We start from the raw sequence: 22,985 nt of genomic DNA on the forward strand, positions 1-22,985 counted from the left end.
GATGTACTCTTAACCCCCCCCGCTAGGGTTCAGGGATGGTTGTTCCCTCTTCACATAGATGGCCTCTTTGACTCCCGGTTCAAACCAGCGTTCCTCCCTATCAAGGATGTGCACATCCTCATCCTTGGAAGAGTGGCCACTGGCCTGTAGATGGTGTAGAGTCCTGGCCTGACGTATCAGCTCTCCTGCGTTGTGCCGTCGTCTTGGCCAGCGTCTGTTTAGTTTCCCCAATGTACAAGTCACGGCACTCCTCCTGGCACTTAACAGCGTACACTATATTGTTCTGTTTGTGCCGGGGGACCCGATCCTTGGGGTAGACCAATTTCTGGCGCGGCGTGTTTTGGGGTTTGAAAGCGACTGAGATGCGGCGTTTTGAAAATACGCGTCTCGGGAAACTCTAGTTAGTGGTCACACCCGTACTTACATATGAAAGTGGTCGTTGGTTTCAGTCATTAGGCACTCTATTGTACCTTATTGTTTGTAAGGGTGGGGATACCTGCGGTCAGTTTAGACTGAAGATGTCACTTAGTTGAGTGATGAAACATAGTATCTGTCAATAAAGGCTGTGTCCAGATGGACTGATTCAACCTTCTTGGATTTTCTTGCCTGGATTATTGAGCATGCATCAAGACATATTGAAAGACTGGCAGCAAAACTCCAGATGGTAATGTTATCATTATTCCCTGGAAAAATTAAAGAAAACATTTGCAATCCCCTAAATAGTATGACACGGTCTGTTTTGCCTTTTTGTGCTATAATTTGAACATTGTAGGGGAGTACGTCAGGAATTCTCTTTCTTTTATGAGGGAAGGAGGGGAGGTGATAGTTGTATTCAAACCGTAACGACTTAACAAATAGTTACATGTCTCCTTTCCTGACTCAAAGGAAGCAGGTGAGAGGGCTGCTGTTCACAGTATTAGGACAGGGCCCAGACCTCAGCCTCAGGATTACAAAAGACCTCAAATAAATATGAATGTAGCTGCACAGGAGGTGCCGAGTCCGACTAAGCAGAGTTTCCTGAGAAGATGGCGTTAACTGATCAGAGTACCAATAGAGGAAGTAAAGCATGTGAACAAAATATAAGGAAGATTCATCGTCTGGTCCAAATCCGTAGGATGAATAGGAAAAAGGCTCGATTCTGAGAGCTCCGTTTCCCGCCCCCCCCCCCTCAGCAAAACAAACAAAACAACAATCCTGTTATTCCAAACTTTCTGAAATTGACCGAAAACTTTTCACACATTTCTACAGCCGAAAAAATCCATACCGATGTAGCGAGGGTAGCCCTCCAGAGAGTTCATGCCGACAGGATCGAACTTCCAGTACTGTTTCCCTCGGATAAAATGAGCGTACCCTGAAAAACAAGACACACGAGTCGCTCAGTTTCAAAACCCCCAGTGTCCGTATCAAACCCGTCTACCAGCATCAGCACCCGTTTGGAGATACAGTGAAAACCATCACAACATGCTTGCTTATCAGTCCAGGTTATTGGTATTGATATTCGTTTTATGCCATTGAAAGGTACAAAGGTGTCTGTGGGGGCAATTCATATTTGATGTTTGCTTACTTTTAATCTTCCAACATGACCTTACATTGCTTAGATAGATGCTTGAAGTCCACGTGCAGTAGAACAAGGGCAGTCTTATAAAGTGTCTTCTCCAGGTACACAAATAAGGGCCTATTGTTAATTGTTGGCTGTATGGGAGACTCACTGAGTATAGCAAGTCTTGTGTAGTAAGTCAGTACACACTAAATGGAGAAGTGGCCTTGGGGGATGAGAGCTGGGAGACATGAGACAAGGAGGGGAAGAACAGACAACTGCCCTATAAGAGAGGCTGTACTGTATTGATCTGGGCGCATTCAGGCACCTGGGCTTGGATGCGCCTGTTCATGAACATATATTAAATCGTGTGACGATACTGTAAGAGATTTTTGTCTCGTTCCTCATTTCTGTCAACGTGGAATTCAGTAATTGCCACGACAGTGTCAGAAAGAGTAGAAATGCTCCTTTTTCTGATGAGTACTTTGGAAATGAACTGAGTATAGTTTTACTTGGTCTGGAAGGCATGAAAATGCTTTTCTGTCACATGACAAAATGTGATTTTATTCATCAAAAGTATTGGAAGAAGTACTGTTTTCGAACCCATTTATTTTGATGAAGGCAATTTATGTAGGATTTTACTCCGAAGTGAGATATCTTCCATTTTGGGAAAACTAGACACTCACTCTAATAAAAATTTTCTACAATTCCTCCAACCCATACGACCACATAGGTCGTATACCCTCTAAATACGACGCACAGGAGCGCTTCCTAAATTAGCGCCCCTACCGGCCGCAGGAGATATGCCACAGATACTACTCTGTGCATTGTGGGTGTTTATCTACTTGTTGACATCCTTTTTACAACACCTCATTGACAGGCTAATAAAGGTAAGTAGTCAGTAAATAGTGATAAAAACAAGTTGAGAACAATAAGAATATGTAGTCAGTGCGTTTTTGTGTTGTTTCGCCATCTAGTATAGTAACTAAGATTGCTATTGGCAGCACGACCGCTAGCGGTCGCTTAACTTTAAAACGTAACTATAGGTCATAATAAGCTGCTTGTACAAACGACCTATGGGGTCGTTTTTTGGTGGAGGGCAGTCTCAAATTTTTACACAAAATTGACTTTGGGGTGTCATTAATGTTACTAGCTACCCGGGGTTTCCTGCTGTGCCATTCATTCAAGGTGATCGGCCTCAGTAGAAATTGTCTTTGAGAAGTGGATCACACAAAAATAATTTTTCATTGCAATGAGGAATTTCACTTGGACCAAAATTTCTTGATTAGAACATGAGTGTACGAGGATAAATACGAGACCAATGGAGAAAAAAACCTTCCGTTTTCCTTTTTTGTATTTACGTATACTTGGCTAGATGGGAAGATGGCGGCGCGGACTCGCGTATGCAGCGGCCTCACCCAGTACCGATTATGCAGTGTCTTTGTCCACGTCTACGTCTAAGTTTGTGTCCTGAAGTTTTTATTTTGATCGTGGATTTCGCTTGGCTAGGAGAGCCGGCGCTGGGTCGGCTGAGAGAGCTTGGTCTGCTGCGTCCCGTGGGCTCGAGGAGGAGGCAAGCGGGGCATGCTAAGCTAACGGCTAGCCCACGGCCCTGCCCGAGAGGAAACACCGAGGCGGTCTGGCGGCGGCCTCACCTCGACTGTGCAGTGTGTTTGTCTGCGTATGCATTTGTGTCGTCGTGTGGAGTGCAGGGGAGATGTGTCAAAGGGGTCTGGCTGGAGAACTGGTGTTGGATCGGCTGAGGGAGCCTGGTCTGCTACATCCACATCCGATGGGCCCAAGCACCACGGCCCTGCCTGGAGCTGCGCCTGAAGAGGAAACACCGAGGGCGGTCTGACAGGCCATGGAAGCGGGGCAGGCTAAGCTAGCTGCTAGCCCATGCAGACTGGCAGTTCCGACAGTCCTCTTGGCTTACGTTCGTTCTCTGGACGATGGACTGTGTTGTTGGCTGTTTTTGCTTTGTTCTCTCTGTTTTTGTATGTTATCGGTGGTGTTGTTTTTGGAGGTTTTTGGATACGTGTTTTTGTTTTTTGTGCTGCACTGCTGTGGTGTGGGCTGGGGGAAACAGAATTTTGTTTCTTTTGTGTACAAACTAGCACATAAGATGAAATGACAAATCAATTGTCCCTGATTCCTGGGGATGTGCATATTTCTTTTTATCTTCGGAGTCTTATCAGTGACCGCGGGGCCATTCATTCCAGAAACGCAAATCAACAAAGCACAGTCGCTCTATTCTTCTTGAGTCGTGAAATTGACTTGACATCACAGTGCAAGAATGTTGAAGAGGAGAAAGGTGAGCACTAGGTCACATTTCCAACCCAATATGAGCGATGAATTAAGATTTTTAAAGTTATATTTTTCCAACACAAATTTTCTAACACACTAACAATATAGCCAAGTGCACATCTGAACCTCAGTAGGCCAGGTGCCGGATAAAAGACAGCAGGTGAGAAAGTTTGCCACACAGTTTACCTGTTGAAGACCACACAGGAAAATGTTGCTGAATAAAACACAAGTTCTTATTCCAGCAACCTTCTCACCCAGTACAGTTGTAACCCCCCCCCCTCCTTTTTGCCCCAATTGTATTTTCTGGCCAATTACCCCACTCTTCCGAGCCATGCCGGTCGCTGCTCCACCCCCTCTGCCAATCCAGGGAGGGCTGCAGACTACCACGTCTCCGATACATGTGGAGTCGCCAGCCGCTTCTTTTCACGTGACGGGAGTTTCACCCGGGGGATGTAGCGCGTGGGAGGATCCCGCTATCCCCCCCCCCCCGCACAGGTGCCCTGACCGACCAGAGGAGGCACCAGTACAGTGACCAGGACACATACCCACACCCGGCTTCCCACCCGCAGACATGGCCAATCGTGTCTCTAGGGATGCCCGACCAAGCCGGAAGTAACACGGGGATTCGAACCAGTTAGCCCCGTGTTGGTAGGCAACAGAATAGATCGCTACACTCACTACCCGGACGCCATACAGCTGTAATTTTAACGATTGTACCGAGATTTGTCACTAATTTTTTTTGCAGATTTCTGAAGGTGCTGATTTATTTATTTATTTATTTATTTATTTATTTGAATGGATGTGAAAATGCCAAGGAGTTGTCACTTGCTCACTAGCAATTCTGGTGTTACCTTTGAGATAGATAAACGGTGGAATTAGCCTGCTAGCATTAGTCATTTTACAAGTTGGCTATTGGCCTTATGAGTGGTACGCTCAGTAGTCTTAGCAGACAAAACAGACAAACTACATCAGTGTGTATCTGGCCCATCTGTCTGATGTTTTACCGTAAATATCCTTGAAGGCCGCATCCACGTCGTCTGGCACTCCGCCCCAGTCCTGCATGCTGTGCGGGTAGACCGAGTCCACCCGGACCTCCCGCGGGCTGAACCTCCAGTAGCTGCCTGACTTGAAGAAGTAGGTGTTGTAGTTGCTGTCAGGGCCCCAGCGCAGAGCTGCCTGGATGTGGGATACGGACAGACCCAGACTCCTGAGGGACTCGGGACCTCTGATCTGTCTCTCGGCGTCAAACACCCAGTAGTTCTCACCTGAGAGGAGGAGAAACATCAGAGAAGCTCAATAGATGGAAATCACACCGGTCAAACAGGTACGCTGACACTCTGCTATAGATATTCGTAGATATGCCGTGGATCTATGGCAGGCCTGTATAAAAGTGTTCCTTGTATTTTTGTATTCTGAAAAGTTGCACTTTGAGTGCTCTCCACCCAAAGCAGGGACAGGACCTCTTTTAGAGTCTTCAGCACCGTGAGTGCTCCTCTTCTTACAGAGATGAAATCATTTCAACTTTTACTGAAGCACAAAGCTCATCAATGTCACTTCTAGTTCCACCAATCAATAAGAATGGAGCGGCAGGACCAGAGTGGAATCTAAGGCTACTGTAGATCTACAGTGGATATAAAATGTCTACACACCCGTGTTAAAATTGCAGGTTTTTGTGATATAAAAAATGAGACCAGCTGATGATCTGGTTCTTGATGGCAAATCCAACACCATGGATCCTGGGCCCATCAGCAGCTTTTCCTTCCCAGTAGCCACCCTTCTACTCCTTGAGTTTTCCTTCATCTGCCCATCGGGTTTCAGAAAGGGCAGCTATGTCAATCCGGCATCTCTTCAGTTCTCTAGCAGTGACCACGACTCTCCTCTCTGGTCTGTCATTGTTTGCACTACCCATCAGTGTACGCACATTCCAGGCTCCAGAGTTCACGTTTCTATGATTCTGACTGCATGTGGTGATCCCTCTGGATGTGGTAATCCAGTCAGGAGGTTTGAGGCTGGCTATTTTAGGGCACATTTTCTAGCCCCTTCCTCAGGTGGGGTGAGCGGAATGGATCCTAAAGAGGGCTGCTCAGCTGTGGGTGCAGCTACCAAAGGGCTTTCTCCCCCCCCCCTTTTTCTCCCCAATTATGCTTGGCCAATTTCCCTATTTTCTGAGCTATGCTGGTCGCTGCTGCACCCCCTCTGCTGATCTGAGGAGGGCTGCAGACTACCACATGCCTCTTCCGATACATGTGGAGTTGCCAGCCGCTTCTTTTCACCTGACAGTGAGGAGTTTCACCAGGGGGATGTAGCGCGTGGGAGGATCATGCTATTCCTCTCCACGCCCCGACCAACCAGAGGAGGTGCTAGTGCAGCGACCAGGACACATACCCACATCTGGCTCCCCACCTGCAGACACAGCCAATTGTGTCTGTAGGGACGCCCGACCAAGCCGGAGGTAACACAGGGATTCGAACCAGTGATCCCTGGTAGGCAATGGAACAGACCGCTAGGCCACCCGGATACCTCGAAGGGCTCTTTCTACCTCATTCCAAGAACCCAGTGACTGAATCTAGCACCCACCACCTGATGTGCTGGCTCATGACTAGGGGCTTTCAGATCTCACAATCCTGCCCCCATCGCCACTTGCCAGTCACCATAGGACTTCATCCGGGATGTTAGGGTGGATTCTCTTTACGGAGGATGCCTGTGCGCGACTTTGTTTTAACATGGGCAGACTGGTGCCTGGTGCACAGACAGCCACCACACGGTCCTTTACAGATCTGGGTCAGGATCCAGTGGCATGGAGTCCAAGACGATTTGGGGCCCATTTCTGCTGCAGCCTTCATCCGCCTTCCCAGCCATTGTGATGCTTCCCTAAAGTCAGCCATCATCCTGCCTGTTCCACTGTTGAGGTCTTGGTTGAATTGCTGTTTGTAGCTCCAGATGGCATTGCTGTCAGGATCTCAGGAATACGCAAGCTTCTCCACCGCGACAAGGTGACAATACATGGAGAAGCAGACATTAGATATACCATGAAACACAGTGAAGACAATCATCAACAAGAGGAGAAAATATGGCACACTAGTGATATTGCTAAGAACATGATGTCCCTCCAAAACTGATGAGAAGACTGGTCAGGGAAGCTGCCAAGAGGCCTACAACAACATTAAAGGAGCTGCAGGAATTTCTGGCAAGTACTGGGTGCTCCCTACATGTGACAGTCTCCCGTGTTCTTCTGGGCTATGGAGTAGGGTGGCAAGATGGAAGCCTTTTCGCAAGAAAAAAACAAAAACATCCAAGCCTGGCTAAATTTTGCAAAAATATACGTCCAGTCCCCCAAAACCATTTGGGAAAACGTGTTATGGTCTGATGAGACCAAGATTGAACTTTTTGGCCATAATCCCAAAAGGTGTGTTTGGCACAAAAATAACACAAGAACACCAGACCCGCGGAGAAGCACGGCGGTGGCAGCATCATGCTTTGAGGCTGCTTTTCTTCAGCCGGAACTGGGGCTTTAGTCAAGGTGGAGGTAATAATGAATAGCTCCAAATACTGTCAGTTTTGGCGCAAAACCTTCAGGCATCTGCTAGGAAGATGAAGAGGAATTTTCCCTTTCAGCACGACAATGACCCAAAGCATACATCCAAATCAACAAAGGAGTGGCTTCACCAAAGAAGATCAGTGTTTGAGAAAGGCCCAGCCACAGCCCAGACCTGAATCCAATAGAAAATCTGTGGGGTGACCCGAAGACGGCTGTGTCCAGGAGATTCCCTCGCAATTTGGTGGCTCTAGAATGTTTTTGCAAGGAAGAGAGGGGGAAATAGTGCCAAGTAAAGATGTGCCAAGCTGATAAGACTCTTACCCAAAAAGACTGAGTGCTGCAACCAGCTTATTGTAAGTTATTTATGGTTATTTTTTTCCCTTAAAGGTTCCAGTTTGTTTTTTACTTGAACTTTATAGGATGCAATTTCACATTGAGGGTGGAAAATGTTCTGACATGATTTATCTTGCGTTCATTTTAACGGTAGTGTGCAGGCTTTTTATGTCCGCTGTACTTGACAAAGCAGTAAGGAGAAACGAAAACAAATATTAAATGATTAGTCGTGTTGATACCAGAAAACCCTTTTTATTTCACATGACTTCAGAAGCTGCAGAAAATCAAACAAAACGGCCTGGAGGAATATTTCCTTTCGTCATGTTGTTCATGTCCAATGAGCATGTCCGCCTCGCGTTCAGAGGCCCTTTTCTCTCGGTATCTGAGGGCCCACCTCCAGAATGAACAGTAGCACAGAAAGAACATTGGACAAACAGCCTTGGTTATAGACCTATGTATGGGTTGGTTCTTTTGTGTGGCCCCCCCCCCCTTTTTTCTCCCCAGTTGTGCTTTGACAATTACCCCACTCTTCCGAGCCGTCCCAGTCGCTGCTCCACCCCCTCTGCCGATCCGGGGAGGGCTGCAGACTACCACATGCCTCCTCCCATACATGTGGAGTCACCAGTTGCTTCTTTTCACCTGACAGTGAGGAGTTTCACCAGGGGGACGTAGCACGTGGGAGGATCACACTATTCCCCCCCCACGAACAAGCACCCCGACTGACCAGAGGAGGCGCTAGTGCAGTGACCAGGACACACACCCACATCCGGCTTCCCACCCGCAGACATGGCCAATTGTGTCTGTTGGGACACCTGACCAAGCCAGAGGTAACACGGGGATTCGAACTGGCGAGCCCCGTGTTGGTAGGCAGCAGAATAGACCGCCACGCCGCCCGGAAGTCCGCAGATGTATGTATGTTTTTGAACTTGATAACGTTATCCTTAAAGTTCAGTATCACCAGGGGACATTTCTACTACGTTTACTCTTATCTGGCTAAAAACAAAGCAGAAACTTGAACGAGATGGACGTTAGACCTTTCAAACAGGTAACCAGGTTCACTCTCTCTGACATATTCTCAGATAGGCTCGGCAGTTCAGCTAAAATGTTATCTGTGACATCTCCGTTATCTGTCCTGCCGACGTGTCCTCGAGCAAGACAACTCGGTTCTGGATGAGCACGTCAGCCGAGCGGTTCCGGTATAGATGGGTTTGTTTTAACGTGCTCAGCAGAACAGGCGGCCGGCGTTTGTCGTATGAGGGGAGCTCGTGTTAATGACGAGCGAGACAAAACCAACCGTGCCCATCGGCGGGCCTTCTGATTGGGAAATTTTCCGCCACTTACTGTTTTATATTTTGCGGCGGAGCCCACCCCTACAGCTCTACGAGGTAATTAAAGCAAAACCGTAATTATTTTCATGCGCCGTCATACGCCGGTCTGCCAGCGCTATTAAGATGAAAGCCTTAATAGTGATTGGGTGGTTCAAATTAAAATTCCTTCATCTGTTGCTGCTCACCTCAAACGGCGAAGACGGCTGATTGGGGTCGCTCTTGTCTGGCTGAGTAATTACCTCGAGGTTTTCCTCGTCTCAGCTTCACGTGAAACCAAAGAAAACAACACGTGACGGGAGCATCTCCGTTCCCCTACCTTGGAAGAACCATATGTTCCCAGACGGGTCTTCGAAGGCGGCGTCGACCCGGTCCGGAATGCCTCTCCAGTGGCGCGACGCCAGCGCGGGGTATCCTCTCTCCAGGTGGCCTTCTCTGATGCGCCACACGTAGCCCGCCTTGAAGAAGAAGAGCTCCCCCCGGATCATGGATGCGGCGTCAAAGTCCGTCTGGCAGGCGTCGGGCTATCGAGAAGGAAAACACGTGGGTCAGTTTGTACGTGTTTACATGTCACGATAACGGATCATCCAAGGTGTTGTGTCTCGTCTCGGGCCTGCTTGGTGTAGACCAGTGGTTCTCAACCTTTCTGGGGTCCTGGACCCCCTGCGTATTTTTGATCTACCCTGAGGACTCCTCCACCTGATCTTGGGGGAGGGGGGTTGCAATTTGATAGAAACAGTAGAAACTGCATTTTAAATTGCATTATAGCATTTATTCACTCTTTGGGGCAAAAATAAGAGCTTTCAGTTGTAACTTAGATATAGTTAACAAAACAGAATTCTTATGCAGTAACTTTCAGATATATGTAACAAAACAGAATATGTATTCAGTAACTTTCAGATATATGTAACGAAACAGAATATGTATTCAGTAACTTTCAGATATATGTAACAAAACAGAATTCTTATGCAGTAACTTTCAGATATATGTAACAAAGCAGAATATGTATTCAGTAACTTTCAGATATATGTAACGAAACAGAATATGTATTCAGTAACTTTCAGATATATGTAACAACAGAATTCTTATGCAGTAACTTTTAACAATGCCAACGGGAGCGAGATCTCTTATTAAAATACAATAAATTACACTTGTGAAACAGATGTAATTAGAGAAAACAGTCCTGTTACCCTTTGTAGTTTAGGTAGATAAAGGTCTCAGTCACATTTGAGTAAAATAATCCTATTTCTATAAATGTCATAGGATCTTTTTTTAAAGATATTTTATTTTCACGGACCCCCTTGCAATTACACCACGGACCACTAGGGGTCCGCGGACCCCCGGTTGAGAAACGCTGGCGTAGAAGACATCCACAAGTAAGTACGAAGGAGGTGCTAGATGCTCTGAAGGTAGGTTTCCTTTTCTGCACAGCCAGACAGCTGGGGACAGCAAATACACAACACACAACAACACAAGATACTCACAACATACATCCATCCAGCCATTGTCCAAGCCGCTTATCTGAATTGGGGTTGTGGGGATGCTGAAGCCTATCCCAGCAGTCATTGGGCAGCAGGCAGGGAGACACCCTGGACAGACCACCAGTCCATCACCGGGCTGACACAGTCACAACCACCTGACCTACATGTGTTTGGACTGTGGGAGGAAACCGGAGCACCAGGAGGAAACCCACGCAGGCACGGGGAGAACATGCAAACTCCACACAGAGTACGACCCCCAAGGTTGGACCACCCCGGGGCTTGAACCCAGGACCTTCTCGCTGTGAGGTGACCGCGCTAGCCACTGTGCCACCGTGCCGCACGTCAACACAAACAGTCGGTTGCAAAACCTTTCGGACTTCAGTGGAACCTTAGCCTGAGACTCGCAAGTTATTCTTGTCTAATGGGATTTGCAATTATACTATCGTTGGCAGTTCTTTGTATCCATGACAAACTGCTCACCAGGACATCTTGTAGGCTGATGTCACGTACAGTTTGGGTTTGTCTTTACCCTCTACATACGTTTGCGTAGGCTAAGCTAACTGCTAGCCCGTGTGTACTGGCAGTTCCGATAACACCAAGGGTGGTCCGGCGGCAGCCTCGCCTGGCGTTGACTGTGGTGTTTTTGATGTCGTCCTGTGGACTGCAGGGAGGTGTGTCGAGGTTGTCTGGCTGGGAGAACCGATGCTGCATGCAGCCCATGCAGACCGGCAGTTCCGACAGTCGACCTGGCTGGCGTTCGCTGTCTTGGACAGTGGTTGGATATATGTGTTTTTATAGCTTTTTGTAGTTTGGATGTATGTGTGACTGAAAGGGTGGGATCACGGATACAAGCGGCTGAGATGAGTTTCCTCCGTAGGGTGTCTGGGCTCAGCCTTAGAGATAGGGTGAGGAGCTTGGACATCCGGAGGGAGCTCGGAGTAGGGCTGCTGCTCCTTCACACGGAAAGGAGCCAGTTGAGGTGGTTCGGGCATCTGATTAGGATGCCTCCTGGGCACCTTCCTTTGGAGGTTTACCGGGCACAGCCAACTGGGAGGAGACCCCGGGGTAGGCCCAAACTCGCTGGTGTTCCCAGTCTGGCCTGGAAACACCTCGGGATCCCCCAGGAGGAGCTGGACGGCGTTGTTATGATAGACTATGTGTTCTTGTAGTTTGGATGTGTGTTTTTGTCTTTGTGTTGCACTGCTGTGGGCTGGGGGAAACCGTATGAAATGAAACAACGAGTAAATGTTCCCGATTCCTCATGTGAGAAGTGTAGGTTTGTGGATGCGGACAGCAAAGAGAAAAGCAGGTATGTTTCTAAAGCCGGGGAAGTACGGAGAGTCACCTCAGACTGACAGATTTGTAATGTTTGAATTTCTGCCCGCTGACGTCAGACTACCTCGAAATCTTTGGTGTGACGTCACCGATCAGGGCGAGGCCAGCGCTGCAGCGGCGGTGAACATTTCAACTGATAGAGGGCAGTTGATTTCATTGGAAAATATGTGACGTTATCTTGGCCAATGACCAATTTTTGGGGGGGGGGGCGGGATCCCCCCCTTTTTTTCTCCCCAATTGTACTTGGCCAATTACCCCACTCTTCTGAGCCGTCCCGGTCGCTGCTCCACCCCCTCTGCCGATCCGGAGAGGGCTGCAGACTACCACATGCCTCCTCCGATACGTGGAGTCGCCAGCTGCTTCTTTTCACCTGACAGTAAAGAGTTTCGCCAGGGGGAGGTAGCGCGTGGGAGGATCACGCTGTTCCCCCCAGTGCCTCCTCCTCACCGAACAGGTGCCCCGACTGACCGGAGGAGGCGCTACTGCAGCAACCAAGACACATACCCGCATCCAGCTTCCCTCCTGCAGACACAGCCAACTGTGTCTGTAGGGACGCCCAACCAAGGTGGAGGTAACACGGGGATTCGAACCGATGATCCCCGTGTTGGTAGGCAGCGGAATAGACCGCTACGCTCCCCGGACGCCCCTAACGATGACATTTTGATGGCTAATGATCACATTTTGTCTGAGAGTAGGCATCATTTTATCAAAAGGTAGTTGTCTGATTGAAGATAGCTTACTGTTCAGCTGCTGCCCTGATTGGTTCTCTGCACTGAACAAAGATGTCACTCACGGGACTGACGAGGATCTCATTCGTCTCCGGGTGGGCCGGAGGCGGCGGCAGGACTTGGGGGCGGGCACCGTATAGAAACTGGATGCCCTGCTTGTCATCCTCGCTCAGCTGCAGCGGGTAAGAGAAGGTGTAGTAGGCAGACATGATGGCTCCGGGCTCGCTGGAGTGCTGCAGGCCCAGGACGTGCCCGAACTCATGGGCGGCCACCTGGAGGAGGTCTGTGCCTGCCGGGGAGAGCGAGGGAGATGGAAACAACTCAGAAGACGCACAGCAACCCCTGGGTCAAAATGGTGTCTGGAAATGATGCATAGCGTTTGTTTTGACCTGCACGACAGACGAAGGGGTGGGGGAGTGGGGGGTGGGGGGAGTTGGCATACAGGCTGCAGCAGTCGCAGAGAGTTTTTTTGTGTGTATCTCTAAATGGTGTTTAACCCAACCGTAAACACAACTGTAAGCCTAGCTAACCTGAAGACAGATGTGCATGTTGACAAGAGGTTTTTTTTCTTCTCCTCACAGTTCTTAGTCAGAAATAGGTCACCTATTTTCTGCTCCCCACACTAATCTCACGACCCACACAAGGTCCTGTGTCGGCTCGGCGGTGTTTACCCTCATCGTTAAAGGCATTTCTAGATGTCATTAAATACTTTGTCTTCTGTTTCGGAGGCCGAGCATTTTGCTTTGTCTGTTTTACATCTCCACTGACCTTTCTGTTCAGCTTTCAGTGAAAGCAACAGTCCTACTTGCGCAATCTTTTTTTTAACTTTCCCATAATTGCAATATTTTAAGACCGTACCTAATCCACGAATATCCAAGTCAAGTTTTTCATTTGAATGGTTGGTGTCTGGTAGGACTTTGCCAGGAAAAACGACAGGGTGCATAGTGTTTTCCACCATCATAGCAGCCAAATAAGGAAGAGGAAGGCAGGTAGTGTTGAGTTTGAGGAAGAAGCGACGCTGCTGTGCCTAACAAGCAGATATGACAGAACAAGCTGGTAGAAGACCTTTACCACCACATGGCACTACATCAGCGAGTAAAACTCAACCAGGTTATTTTGTCTGTTTCTGACACAACAGATAGTACAACATCAATAAATAAAACTCAGGTTCAACCAGGGTTTTTTTTGTTGTTGTTTGTTTGTTGAATGGAGCTCAAACAACACACCTTAGCAACATCTAGTACATAGGAGACAGTGAGTTGAACACAAACTTTAAATCTTCATTCCACCGACCTGCTGCCTAATTTTTGTCTTTCTTCTGTCATTCCTGGTCTAGAACTGACCGTTTTAACCGCAGACTCCTAAATTGGACTCTACAAGTTCAGCATCTCACTATGGTAAACCGTCTCCCACCTCATGTTTCAAGTCTGACGTTATCCCCTCAACTCACATTGTTTGACCCCAAGTCTACGCATCTCTGCAAGACCGACAGCCAGTTCAGATTTTCAGTCAGACTTTTTTTGCCAGCAAAACCCTCACCCATATTGTTGCCCAAAGTCCACGACTCATCATAGTCGAAGTGGATGTCGCCCTGTCGATGAGTCTTGGGGAAGAAGGCATGAGCCAGAATTCCACCGGGGCCGTCAAACGGTAGACTGTCTCCATGCCAGTATCTGTTTTCAGAAAGGAGAGGCTCTGAGGGTGCCCAAAGGGCTTCTGGGTAATTGGTAGTGTTGATGATATAAACCTCCATGCCTGATAATAGCTATGTGCAGTATGGCATATTCTAAATCAGAATTATGAGGCAGTATGCAGATGACAAAGCAATCTCAAATCAGAGGCCACAATAAACAGAAATTAAAACAGGGTTAACTAGAAGAGTGCGCTCAGTAGAGTGCAAATCCCTGCCAGGACTTGGCAACAAACCCCCCCTTTTATCACCTACCAGGAGAAGGGGCCCTTATTAGAAGACTTCAGATGTGTTTAACCGTCATGGTTTCCATGGTATAAAATGAATGAAGGCGAACGACTTTCATTCATTCCAAAACAATTAGATAACACTAAGAAAACAGATCAGCCATGGGAAATATTTTATTATACCTACTGAGGTTATTTCAAGCTGTGACTGTGATTAACCCTACTCTTGAAATCGTATTTTTAAAGCGGAGTTTTAAACATTTGAGCCTATGGCATTTCCACATCTAATCTCCCTCATGATGTCGGTTAAACAAACATGGTGGTGAGGTGAATAAGACAAATTATTTCTTTGGTTCATAACCCAGCCACTGAGGATGCAAAAGCCAGTGCATTCTTAGTGCCGGTCCCAAGCCTGGATAAATGAGGAGGGTTGAGTCAGGAAGGGCATCCGGTGTAAAACCTTTGCCAAATCAAATATGTGGATCATAAATCAGATTTCCATACTGGATCAGTCGAGGCCCAGGTTACCAACGACCACCACCGGTACTGTGGGCAGGGTGCCCGTTGAAACTATGCTGCTGTTGGGCAAAGGAGAAGGAGAGGGGGAAGGCATGCGCAGAGGCAGCGAGAGAGGAGGAAGGGTAGGAGTGTGGAGGTGAGAGTCAGAACTTTGAATGTTGGCGTTATGACTGGTAAAGGGAGAGAGATGGCTGATATGATGCAGAGAAGGAAGGTAGGTATACTGTATATGCAAGAGACCAGGTGGAAGGGGATTAAGGCCAGGAGCGTGAGAGGTGGGTTCAAACTCTTCTACCATGGTGTGAATGGGAGGAGAAATGGGCTACGGGTAATTCTGAAGGAGGACTATGTCAAGAGTGCTGGAGGTGAAGAGAGTGTCACACAGAGTGATGAGTATGAAGCTGGAATTCAAAGGTGTGATGATGAATGTTATCAGCACATATGTCCTGCAGGTTAGGTGTGAGATGGAAGAGAAAGAAGAATTCTGGAGTGAGTTGGATGAAGTGGTGGGGAATGTGCCGAAGGAGAGAGGGGTGACTGGAGCGGACTTAAATGGACATGTTGGTGAAGGGAACAGGGATGATGAGGAGGCGATGGGTAGGTATGGAGTCAAGGAGAGGAATGTGGAAGGACAGATGGTGGTGGATTTTGCAATAAGGGTGGAAATGGCTGTGATGAATACATATTTCACGAAGAGGAAGAAACACAGGGTGACGTATAAGTGTGGAGGAAGGTATCTTCAGCAGGAGGCGTGGTCTGAAAGAGATTGGCGACTGCAAGGTGGTGACAGGGGAGAACATAGCTAGGCAGCATTGGATGGTGGTCTGTAGGAGGACTTTGGAGATCAAGAAGAGAAAGAGAGTGAAGGCAGAGCCAAGGATCAAATGGTGGAAGTTGAAGAAGGAAGACTGTTGTGTGGAGTTCAGGGAGGAGTTAAGACAGGCACTGGGTGGTAGTGAAGAGTTGGTGGATGGCTGGACAACCACTGCAGAAATAGTGAGGGAGACAGCTAGGAAGGTATTTGGTGTGTCATCTGGACAGAGGAAGGAAGACAAGGAGACTTGTTGGTGGAATGAGGTAGTACAGCGAAGTATACAGAGGAAGAGGTTGGCAAGAAGAGGAGGGATCGTCAGAGAGATGACGGAAATAGACAGGAGTACAAGGAGATGTTGTGTAAATCGAAGAGAGAAGTGGCGAAGTCCAAGGAAAAGGCGTAAGGTGAGTTGTATGAGAGGTTGGACGTAAAGGAAGGAGAAAAGGACTTGTGTCAATTGGCTAGACAGAGGGATAAAGCTAGGAAGGATGTGCAGCATGTTAGGGCGATGAAAGATAGAGATGGAAATGTGCTGACAAGCGAGGAGAATGTGTTGAGAAAAGTGGAAGGAGCACTTTGAGGGGCTGATGAATGAAGAAAATAAGAGCGAGGCGGTTGGATGATGTTGGGATAGTGAATCAGGAAGCCTGGTGGATTAGCAAGGAGGAAGTGAGGGCAGCTATGAAGAGGATGAAGAGTGGAAAGGCGGTTGGTCCAGATGACATACCTGTGGAGGCATGGAGGTGTTTAGGAGAGATGGCAGTGGGGTTTTTAACTAGATTGTTTAACACAATCTTGGAAAGTGAGAGGATGCCTGAGGGGTGGAGAAGAAACATACTGGTACCAATTTTCAAGAACAAGGGTGATGTGCAGAGCTGTAGCAACTACAGGGGTATAAAATTGATCAGCCACAGCATGAAGATTTGGGAAAGAGTAATAGAAGCTAGGTTAAGAGGAGCGGTGATGGTTTCATGCCAGGAAAGAGCACCACAGATGTGATGTTTGCTTTGAGGATGTTGATGGAGAAGTATAGAGAAGGCCAGAAGGAGTTAGATTGTGTCTTTGTGAATTTAGAGAAAGCATACGACAGGGTGCTGAGAGAGGAGGTGTGGTATTGTATGAGGAAGTCGGGAGTTGCAGAGAAGTATGTAGGAGTGGTCCAGGATATGTATGAGGGAAGTGTGATAGTGCTGAGGTGTGCGGTTGGAATGACAGATGGGTTCAAGGAGGAGGTGGGATTACATCAAGGATCGGCTCTGAGCCCTTTCTTGTTTGCAGTGGTGATGGACAGGTTGACGGACAAGATCAGACAGGAGTCTCTGTGGACTATGATGTTTGCGGATAACATTGTGATTTGTAGTGAGAGTAGGGTGCAGGTGGAGGAGAGCCTGGAGAGGTGGAGGTATGCACTGGAGAGAAGAGGATGAAAGTCAGTAGGAGCAAGACGGAATACCTATACATGAAAGAGCGTGAGGACAGCGGAATGGTGAGGATGCAAGGAGTACAGGTGACGAAGGCGGATGAGTTTAAATACTTGGGGTCAACTGTCCAAAGTAACGGGGAGTGCAGAAGAGAGGTGAAGAAGAGAGTGCAGGCAGGGTGGAGTGGGTGGAGAAGAGTGTCAGGAGTGATTTGTGACAGAAGGGTACCAGCAAGAGTTAAAGGGAAGGTTTACAAGATGGTTCTGAGACCAGCTATGTTGTATGGTTTGGAGACAGTGGCACTGATGAAAAGACAGGAGGTGGAGCTGGAGGTGGCAGAGTTGAAGATGCTAAGATTTTCATTGGGAGTGATGGAGAAGGACAGGATTAGGAACGAGTATATTAGAGGGACAGCTCAGGTTGGACGGTTTGGAGACAAAGCAAGAGAGGCAAGATTGAGATGGTTTGGACATGTGTGGAGGAGAGATGCTGGGTATGTTGGGAGAAGGATGCTGAATATGGAGCTGCCAGGGAAGAGGAGAAGAGGAAGGCTAAAGAGGAGGTTTATGGATGTGGTGAGGGAGGACATGCAGGTGGCTGGTGTGACAGAGGAAGATGCAGAGGACAGGAAGAGATGGAAACGGATGATCCGCTGTGGCGCCCCCTAACGGGACCAGCTGAAAGTAGTAGTAGTAGATTTTTGGTTCATCCAGTGTTCCTCCAGATATCCTGTGTTGAGATCAGCATGAATGATTTGCTGACTTGCGAAATACGATGGAGATGTTGTTTACTTTCACCACTCAGACCCGAAAAGATGTTTGATACTGTCGCTGCCCGATCTAGGTCAAACATGCACATGCCTGCAGCGACAGGGAGCAGCGTTGGTCGAGCCAGCTAGACAGTGGATGGAGAGGGGGAGCGGCGATAGCGAGTGGACCCACCCCTGCCGACTGAGTACAACGCATCAGGTTCATATGCTCGGCTTTAAGTTTGTTTTGGCAAAGCGTCGTACCGAAACTGACTTATGAAATGCAAATGCTTTCACAAGCAGTCGTTCGTGAATTGAGAGTGAGCTGAAGTATTGTGTTATTACAATGGGCAATGGTAATGAAATGGACATGTACTTATATAAGAAAAGTACAAGATTATTACTTCTAAGTGTTTTATTTTTAAAGGCGATTCTGGTTATACAGTCAGGGGTCTGTATAATGTCACTGGTAAGCACCCAAAACCTCATGTACACTAAAGAGCTGGTTCCAAGTAGCGTGTTGTGATTATCTCATCATCTGATTTCTTTTTCCCCCCTCCCCAACTGTACTTGGCCCGTTACCCCACTCTGCCGAGCCCCGCTGCCGGTCCGGGGAGGGCTGCAGACTACCACATGCCTCCGATACATGTGGAGTCGCCGGCTGTTTCTTTTCACTGGACAGTGAGGAGTTTCACCAGGGGGACGTAGCGCGTGGGAGGATCACGCTATTCCCCCCAGTTCCCCCTCTCCCCCGAACAGCCGACCAGAGGAGGCACTAGTGCGGGGACCAGGATACATACCCACATCCGGCTTCCCACCCGTAGACACGGCCAACTGTGTCTGTTGGGACGCCCAGCCAAGTCAGAGGCAACGCGGGGATTCGATCTGACGATCCCTGTGTTGGTAAGCAATGGAGTAGCCCAACACGCCACCCAGATACCCCAGATAGCAAAACTGCTGTGGCCCGGACCCGTCCCACACCCGACACTTAATCCGACCCACATACCGCGTGGAATGATAGCACTTGGGCGGTCCGCTCCTGTTTGCCAGATCTGGGCCAGAACCAAGCCATAGCAATGCTGCATGTGCCACATATTTGCCAAAGGTGGGCCATATTTGTTTTGTGATATTTGGGCCATATTCACCATTTACCACACGGGCCACTTCAGGGCCACATCCAGATCACATGTTGCCCAGAGCACCGCATCTTTGCCAAAAAAGGCCCACATTTGATTTGGCATATTTGGGGCCATATTTGCTATTATACATGTGGGCCACTTCAGGCTCAAATCCGTTTTGTCAGGGCCAGAAGAAGACCACCAGTGCCGCATCGTTGCCCGAAGTGGCCCACATGCGGATGCTATCAGGGTGTTCTCATCTGGTTTTGTCTTTTGTTGCTTTGTGTCGTGCACCATAACAAACGTGTTCGTCCCAATCTCTTCGCAATCAAACCGGGACCCCGGGGCAGATCTCCGGATCCGAGTCTCCCTACCTGGTGAAGTCAATGATGATGTCGGCCTTGCCGCTGTGAACCTCGGTGAAGGTGAGCGGCGTGACCTCGCTCCACACTCTCAGCGCTTCCTGTAAGACACGTCGCACCTTGTCCTTGCTCATCTGCCACGGGTAGCGCATGATTCTGTGGGGGGGGGGGGAGTGCACGTGCGTACACATGCACACGTACACACACATAAGCATAGATGCACACACAGACACACACAAACACACACACACACAGGCAGATCAGAGACCACCGACCTCGCACGCCTCCCTCTTATCTGATATGTGAAGCCATCTCAGCCGCTTCTTTTCACCTGACAGTGAGGAGTTTCGCCGGGGGGGGGGGGTAGCACGTGGGAGGACCACGCTATTCCTCCCAGTTCCCCCTCCCCCCTGAACAGGCGCCCCAACCGACCAGAGGAGGCGCTAGTGCAGCGACCAGGACGCATACCCACGTCCGGCCTCCCACCCTACAGACACGGCCAACCGTGTCTGTAGGGACGCCCGACGAAACTGGAGGTAACACGGGGATTCGAACCACTAATTCCCCTGTTGCTAGGCAACGGAATAGACCGCTACGCTACCCGGACGCTCGGCACAGAGAATTTTATTAACAGTGATACAGAAGCTTACTCGAAATCAGGGGCGAAACTACCGTACATGCAGGTTATGCGGCTGCGTTGGGGCAACAGTCTAGGACCCGTGCGCACTGACCCCTCTTTATCCCGCCACTATGGCGTGTTAAAGATCTCCAGCACTGAATCTGGGTATACGGTATGTTCGGAAATGTGCAAAGTGTGCCTGCGCATAATTGTGAACACGCGTACTACTGCGTAGCAGAATCGCTATGGCTACTGGGTCCGTGCCACCCAGTTTGCCTGGCATGGGTGTAGCGCTCCTCCCCCCCCCCCTGCTCATCCACACCTGTCTTCCGTCAAGTTCACCAACCCCTGTGGTGTATCTGCCCCGGCTCTTCACCCACTCTTCACCAGACCGTTGCCTCAGCTTCAGGCCTCTCTAACTTTTTTTTTTAATTATTATTTCTGATTTTTTTCCCCTTTTTTCTCCCAATTTAGTGGCCAATTGATCCCTATTTTAATTCAAACACCCACCCTCGTATTGCATGCGTTCGCCAACTGCATCTCTCCGGCCGGCAGTCTCGAAGGAAAGCGCCGCCCCACTTTCGTGACAAGGCGAATCCAAGCCGAACCACTGTTTTTCCGTCACACACAGAGACGCATTCATATGACGAACACAAGCCGACTCCGCCCCCCTCCCGAAGACAGCGTTGCCAATGATTGCCGCTTCATCGAGTCCGGCCATAGTCGGATCTGACGAGACCGGGGCGCGAACCCCAGTCCCCAGTGGGCAACTGCATCGACACCAAGCCGATGCTTAGACCGCTACGCCACCGCGGACTCGGCCTCTCTAACTATTTAGAGAGCATTCCTCGTGCTTCGTTTACCCCTTTTTCTCACGTTACCCTGTGCCAACCGCTGTCTCCTCTCCTGTGCCCAGGATCATCTCTCACCTGCCTGCCTTCCACAGCCACAGACCCTCTTATTTTGCCACAATTCCCTGCTTGCTTTTGTTAGTAAATCCATCTCATTTATTTACCTCCAAGTCTGTGTCTACACTTGGGTCCACTCTGCAAATCACGACAAAAATCCCCACAGAAGAGCGAGCTAGCTAGCTAGCCTGGTGTCACGACTTCACGTAGCGAAAAGCCTGGAGAATGCGCCTGTGATGTAAGTAGAACTTCCATCCATCCATTATCTGAACCGCTTATCCTGCTCCCAGGGTCACGGGGATGCTGGACCCTATCCCGGCAGTCATTGGGCGGCAGGTGGGGAGACACCCTGGATAGGCAGCCAGGCAATTTAGTTTGGCCGAGTCACCTGACCTACATGTCTTTGGACTGTGGGAGGAAACCGGAGCACCCGGAGGAAACCCACGCAGACACGGGGAGAACATCCAAACCCCACACAGAGGATGACCCGGGACGACCCCCAAGGCTGGACTACCCCGGGGCTCGAACCCAGGACCTTCTTGCTAACCACTGCGCCACCGTGCCGCCCATAAGTAGAATTTATTTGACTAATAATCAAGCTACACACGTGGGTTTTATGTTCATAAAGCCTATGAGCAGACATGAATGATGTTGTCAATGTGCGGGTGTGCTGTCACCGATAAGGTTTTTATCTGTTATGGTGCTCCAATACCAGATGTCGTCAGTAGGCTAGTCTATCACTATCTTGGCCTTGCTACGATAACTCCTCTTCTATAGCATGACAGTTTGTTCTCCTAGTATAATTTCGTTTAGGGAGGATAATCCTCAAGTTGTTCCTGTGTGACCCCCCCCCCCTCTAAATTCTTCATATCATGACTCCTGTAGCACAGTGGTCTGTTCTCCTAGTATCATTTCCTTTAGGCGTCAATGGTGCGGTGCATTTATTTCGCTGTTGCTGGTCATTTTAAAGCTGCGTGCTTTCACTGCGTTCATTCACTACTGACATGAGGTGATGTTAAGTCTGATTGTGATGGGCCGGCTGGGGCCGCCTTCACCGTCTTGCACTGGGGGCCCAGCCCTGACTCGTTACGCCTGTGCTCAACATGTGTTGCGGTACATGTAGGCGCTGTGGGAAAGACTGTGTGCAGTATACCGATTTCTCTGTCGATATAATACACTGTGAGGACTTTATTGCTTCAATCTACTACATCACTCATCAGTACTGATTGCACATATACAAAACCATTGGTGAAATTACCCTTTAATTTTTTTCAGACGTTGAACTTTTTTTTTTTCCATAAAATATCACCGCAGAAATGAATGGTGGGATTTTGGAATCTCGTATTGGGGAGAAGACTTGATGATGTCACATGTCAGTTCATATATTTAAGAACACTCAGTTCATAAAAATCATAGTGACTTGACCAAGTAGGGTTTATTTTTTGATGATTAATGCAACATCTTATACGTCTGGCACCTCCTAAAATAATGATCAGATAGGCCGTGTTTCATTAATAATGTTGAATGACCATGGTTGATGGGAACAAGCCCAAGATATTGCTATGCTTGTATTCATTCATTCATTCATTCACCTTCAGCCACTTCTCCGGGGTCGGGCCGCGGTGGCAGCAAGCTAAGTAGGGCACTCCAGATGTCCTTCTCCCCAGCAACGCCCTCCAACCCCTCCTGGGGGATCCCAAGGTGTTCCTAGGCCAGATTGGACATGTAGTCCCATCAGTGAGTTCTGGGTCTACCCCGAGGTCTCCTTCCAGTTGGCCGTTCCCAGTAAACCTCCAAAGGAAGGCGCCCAGGAGGCATCCTAATCAGATGCCTGAACCACCTCAACTGGCTCCTTTCGATGCGAAGGAGCAATGGCTCTACTCAGAGTTCCCTGCGGATGTCCGAGCTCCTCACCCTATCTCTAAGGCTGAGGCCAGACACCCTACGGAGGAAACTCATTTCAGCCACTTGTATC

General features: G+C 48.7%; 1 protein-coding gene across 1 annotated transcript in view; it reads right to left on the reverse strand.

Moving 5' to 3' along the window:
* Positions 1 to 1,232: 1,232 nt before the first annotated feature.
* mmp11a (matrix metallopeptidase 11a) overlaps positions 1,233 to 22,985 on the reverse strand; it is a 47,986-nt gene continuing 26,233 nt past the window's right edge. Inside the window, exons 3-8 of the mRNA XM_056280239.1 lie at positions 19,496 to 19,639; positions 14,124 to 14,257; positions 12,650 to 12,873; positions 9,360 to 9,564; positions 4,849 to 5,109; positions 1,233 to 1,351 (exon numbers count right to left, since the gene is read on the reverse strand). Of these exons, the coding sequence (XP_056136214.1) occupies positions 1,233 to 1,351; positions 4,849 to 5,109; positions 9,360 to 9,564; positions 12,650 to 12,873; positions 14,124 to 14,257; positions 19,496 to 19,639 (1,087 nt within the window). The remainder of the gene's footprint in view (positions 1,352 to 4,848; positions 5,110 to 9,359; positions 9,565 to 12,649; positions 12,874 to 14,123; positions 14,258 to 19,495; positions 19,640 to 22,985) is intronic.

This window comes from Lampris incognitus, chromosome 1 (genome assembly GCF_029633865.1).
Source record: "Lampris incognitus isolate fLamInc1 chromosome 1, fLamInc1.hap2, whole genome shotgun sequence".
In the NCBI taxonomy this organism is placed as follows: domain Eukaryota; kingdom Metazoa; phylum Chordata; class Actinopteri; order Lampriformes; family Lampridae; genus Lampris; species Lampris incognitus.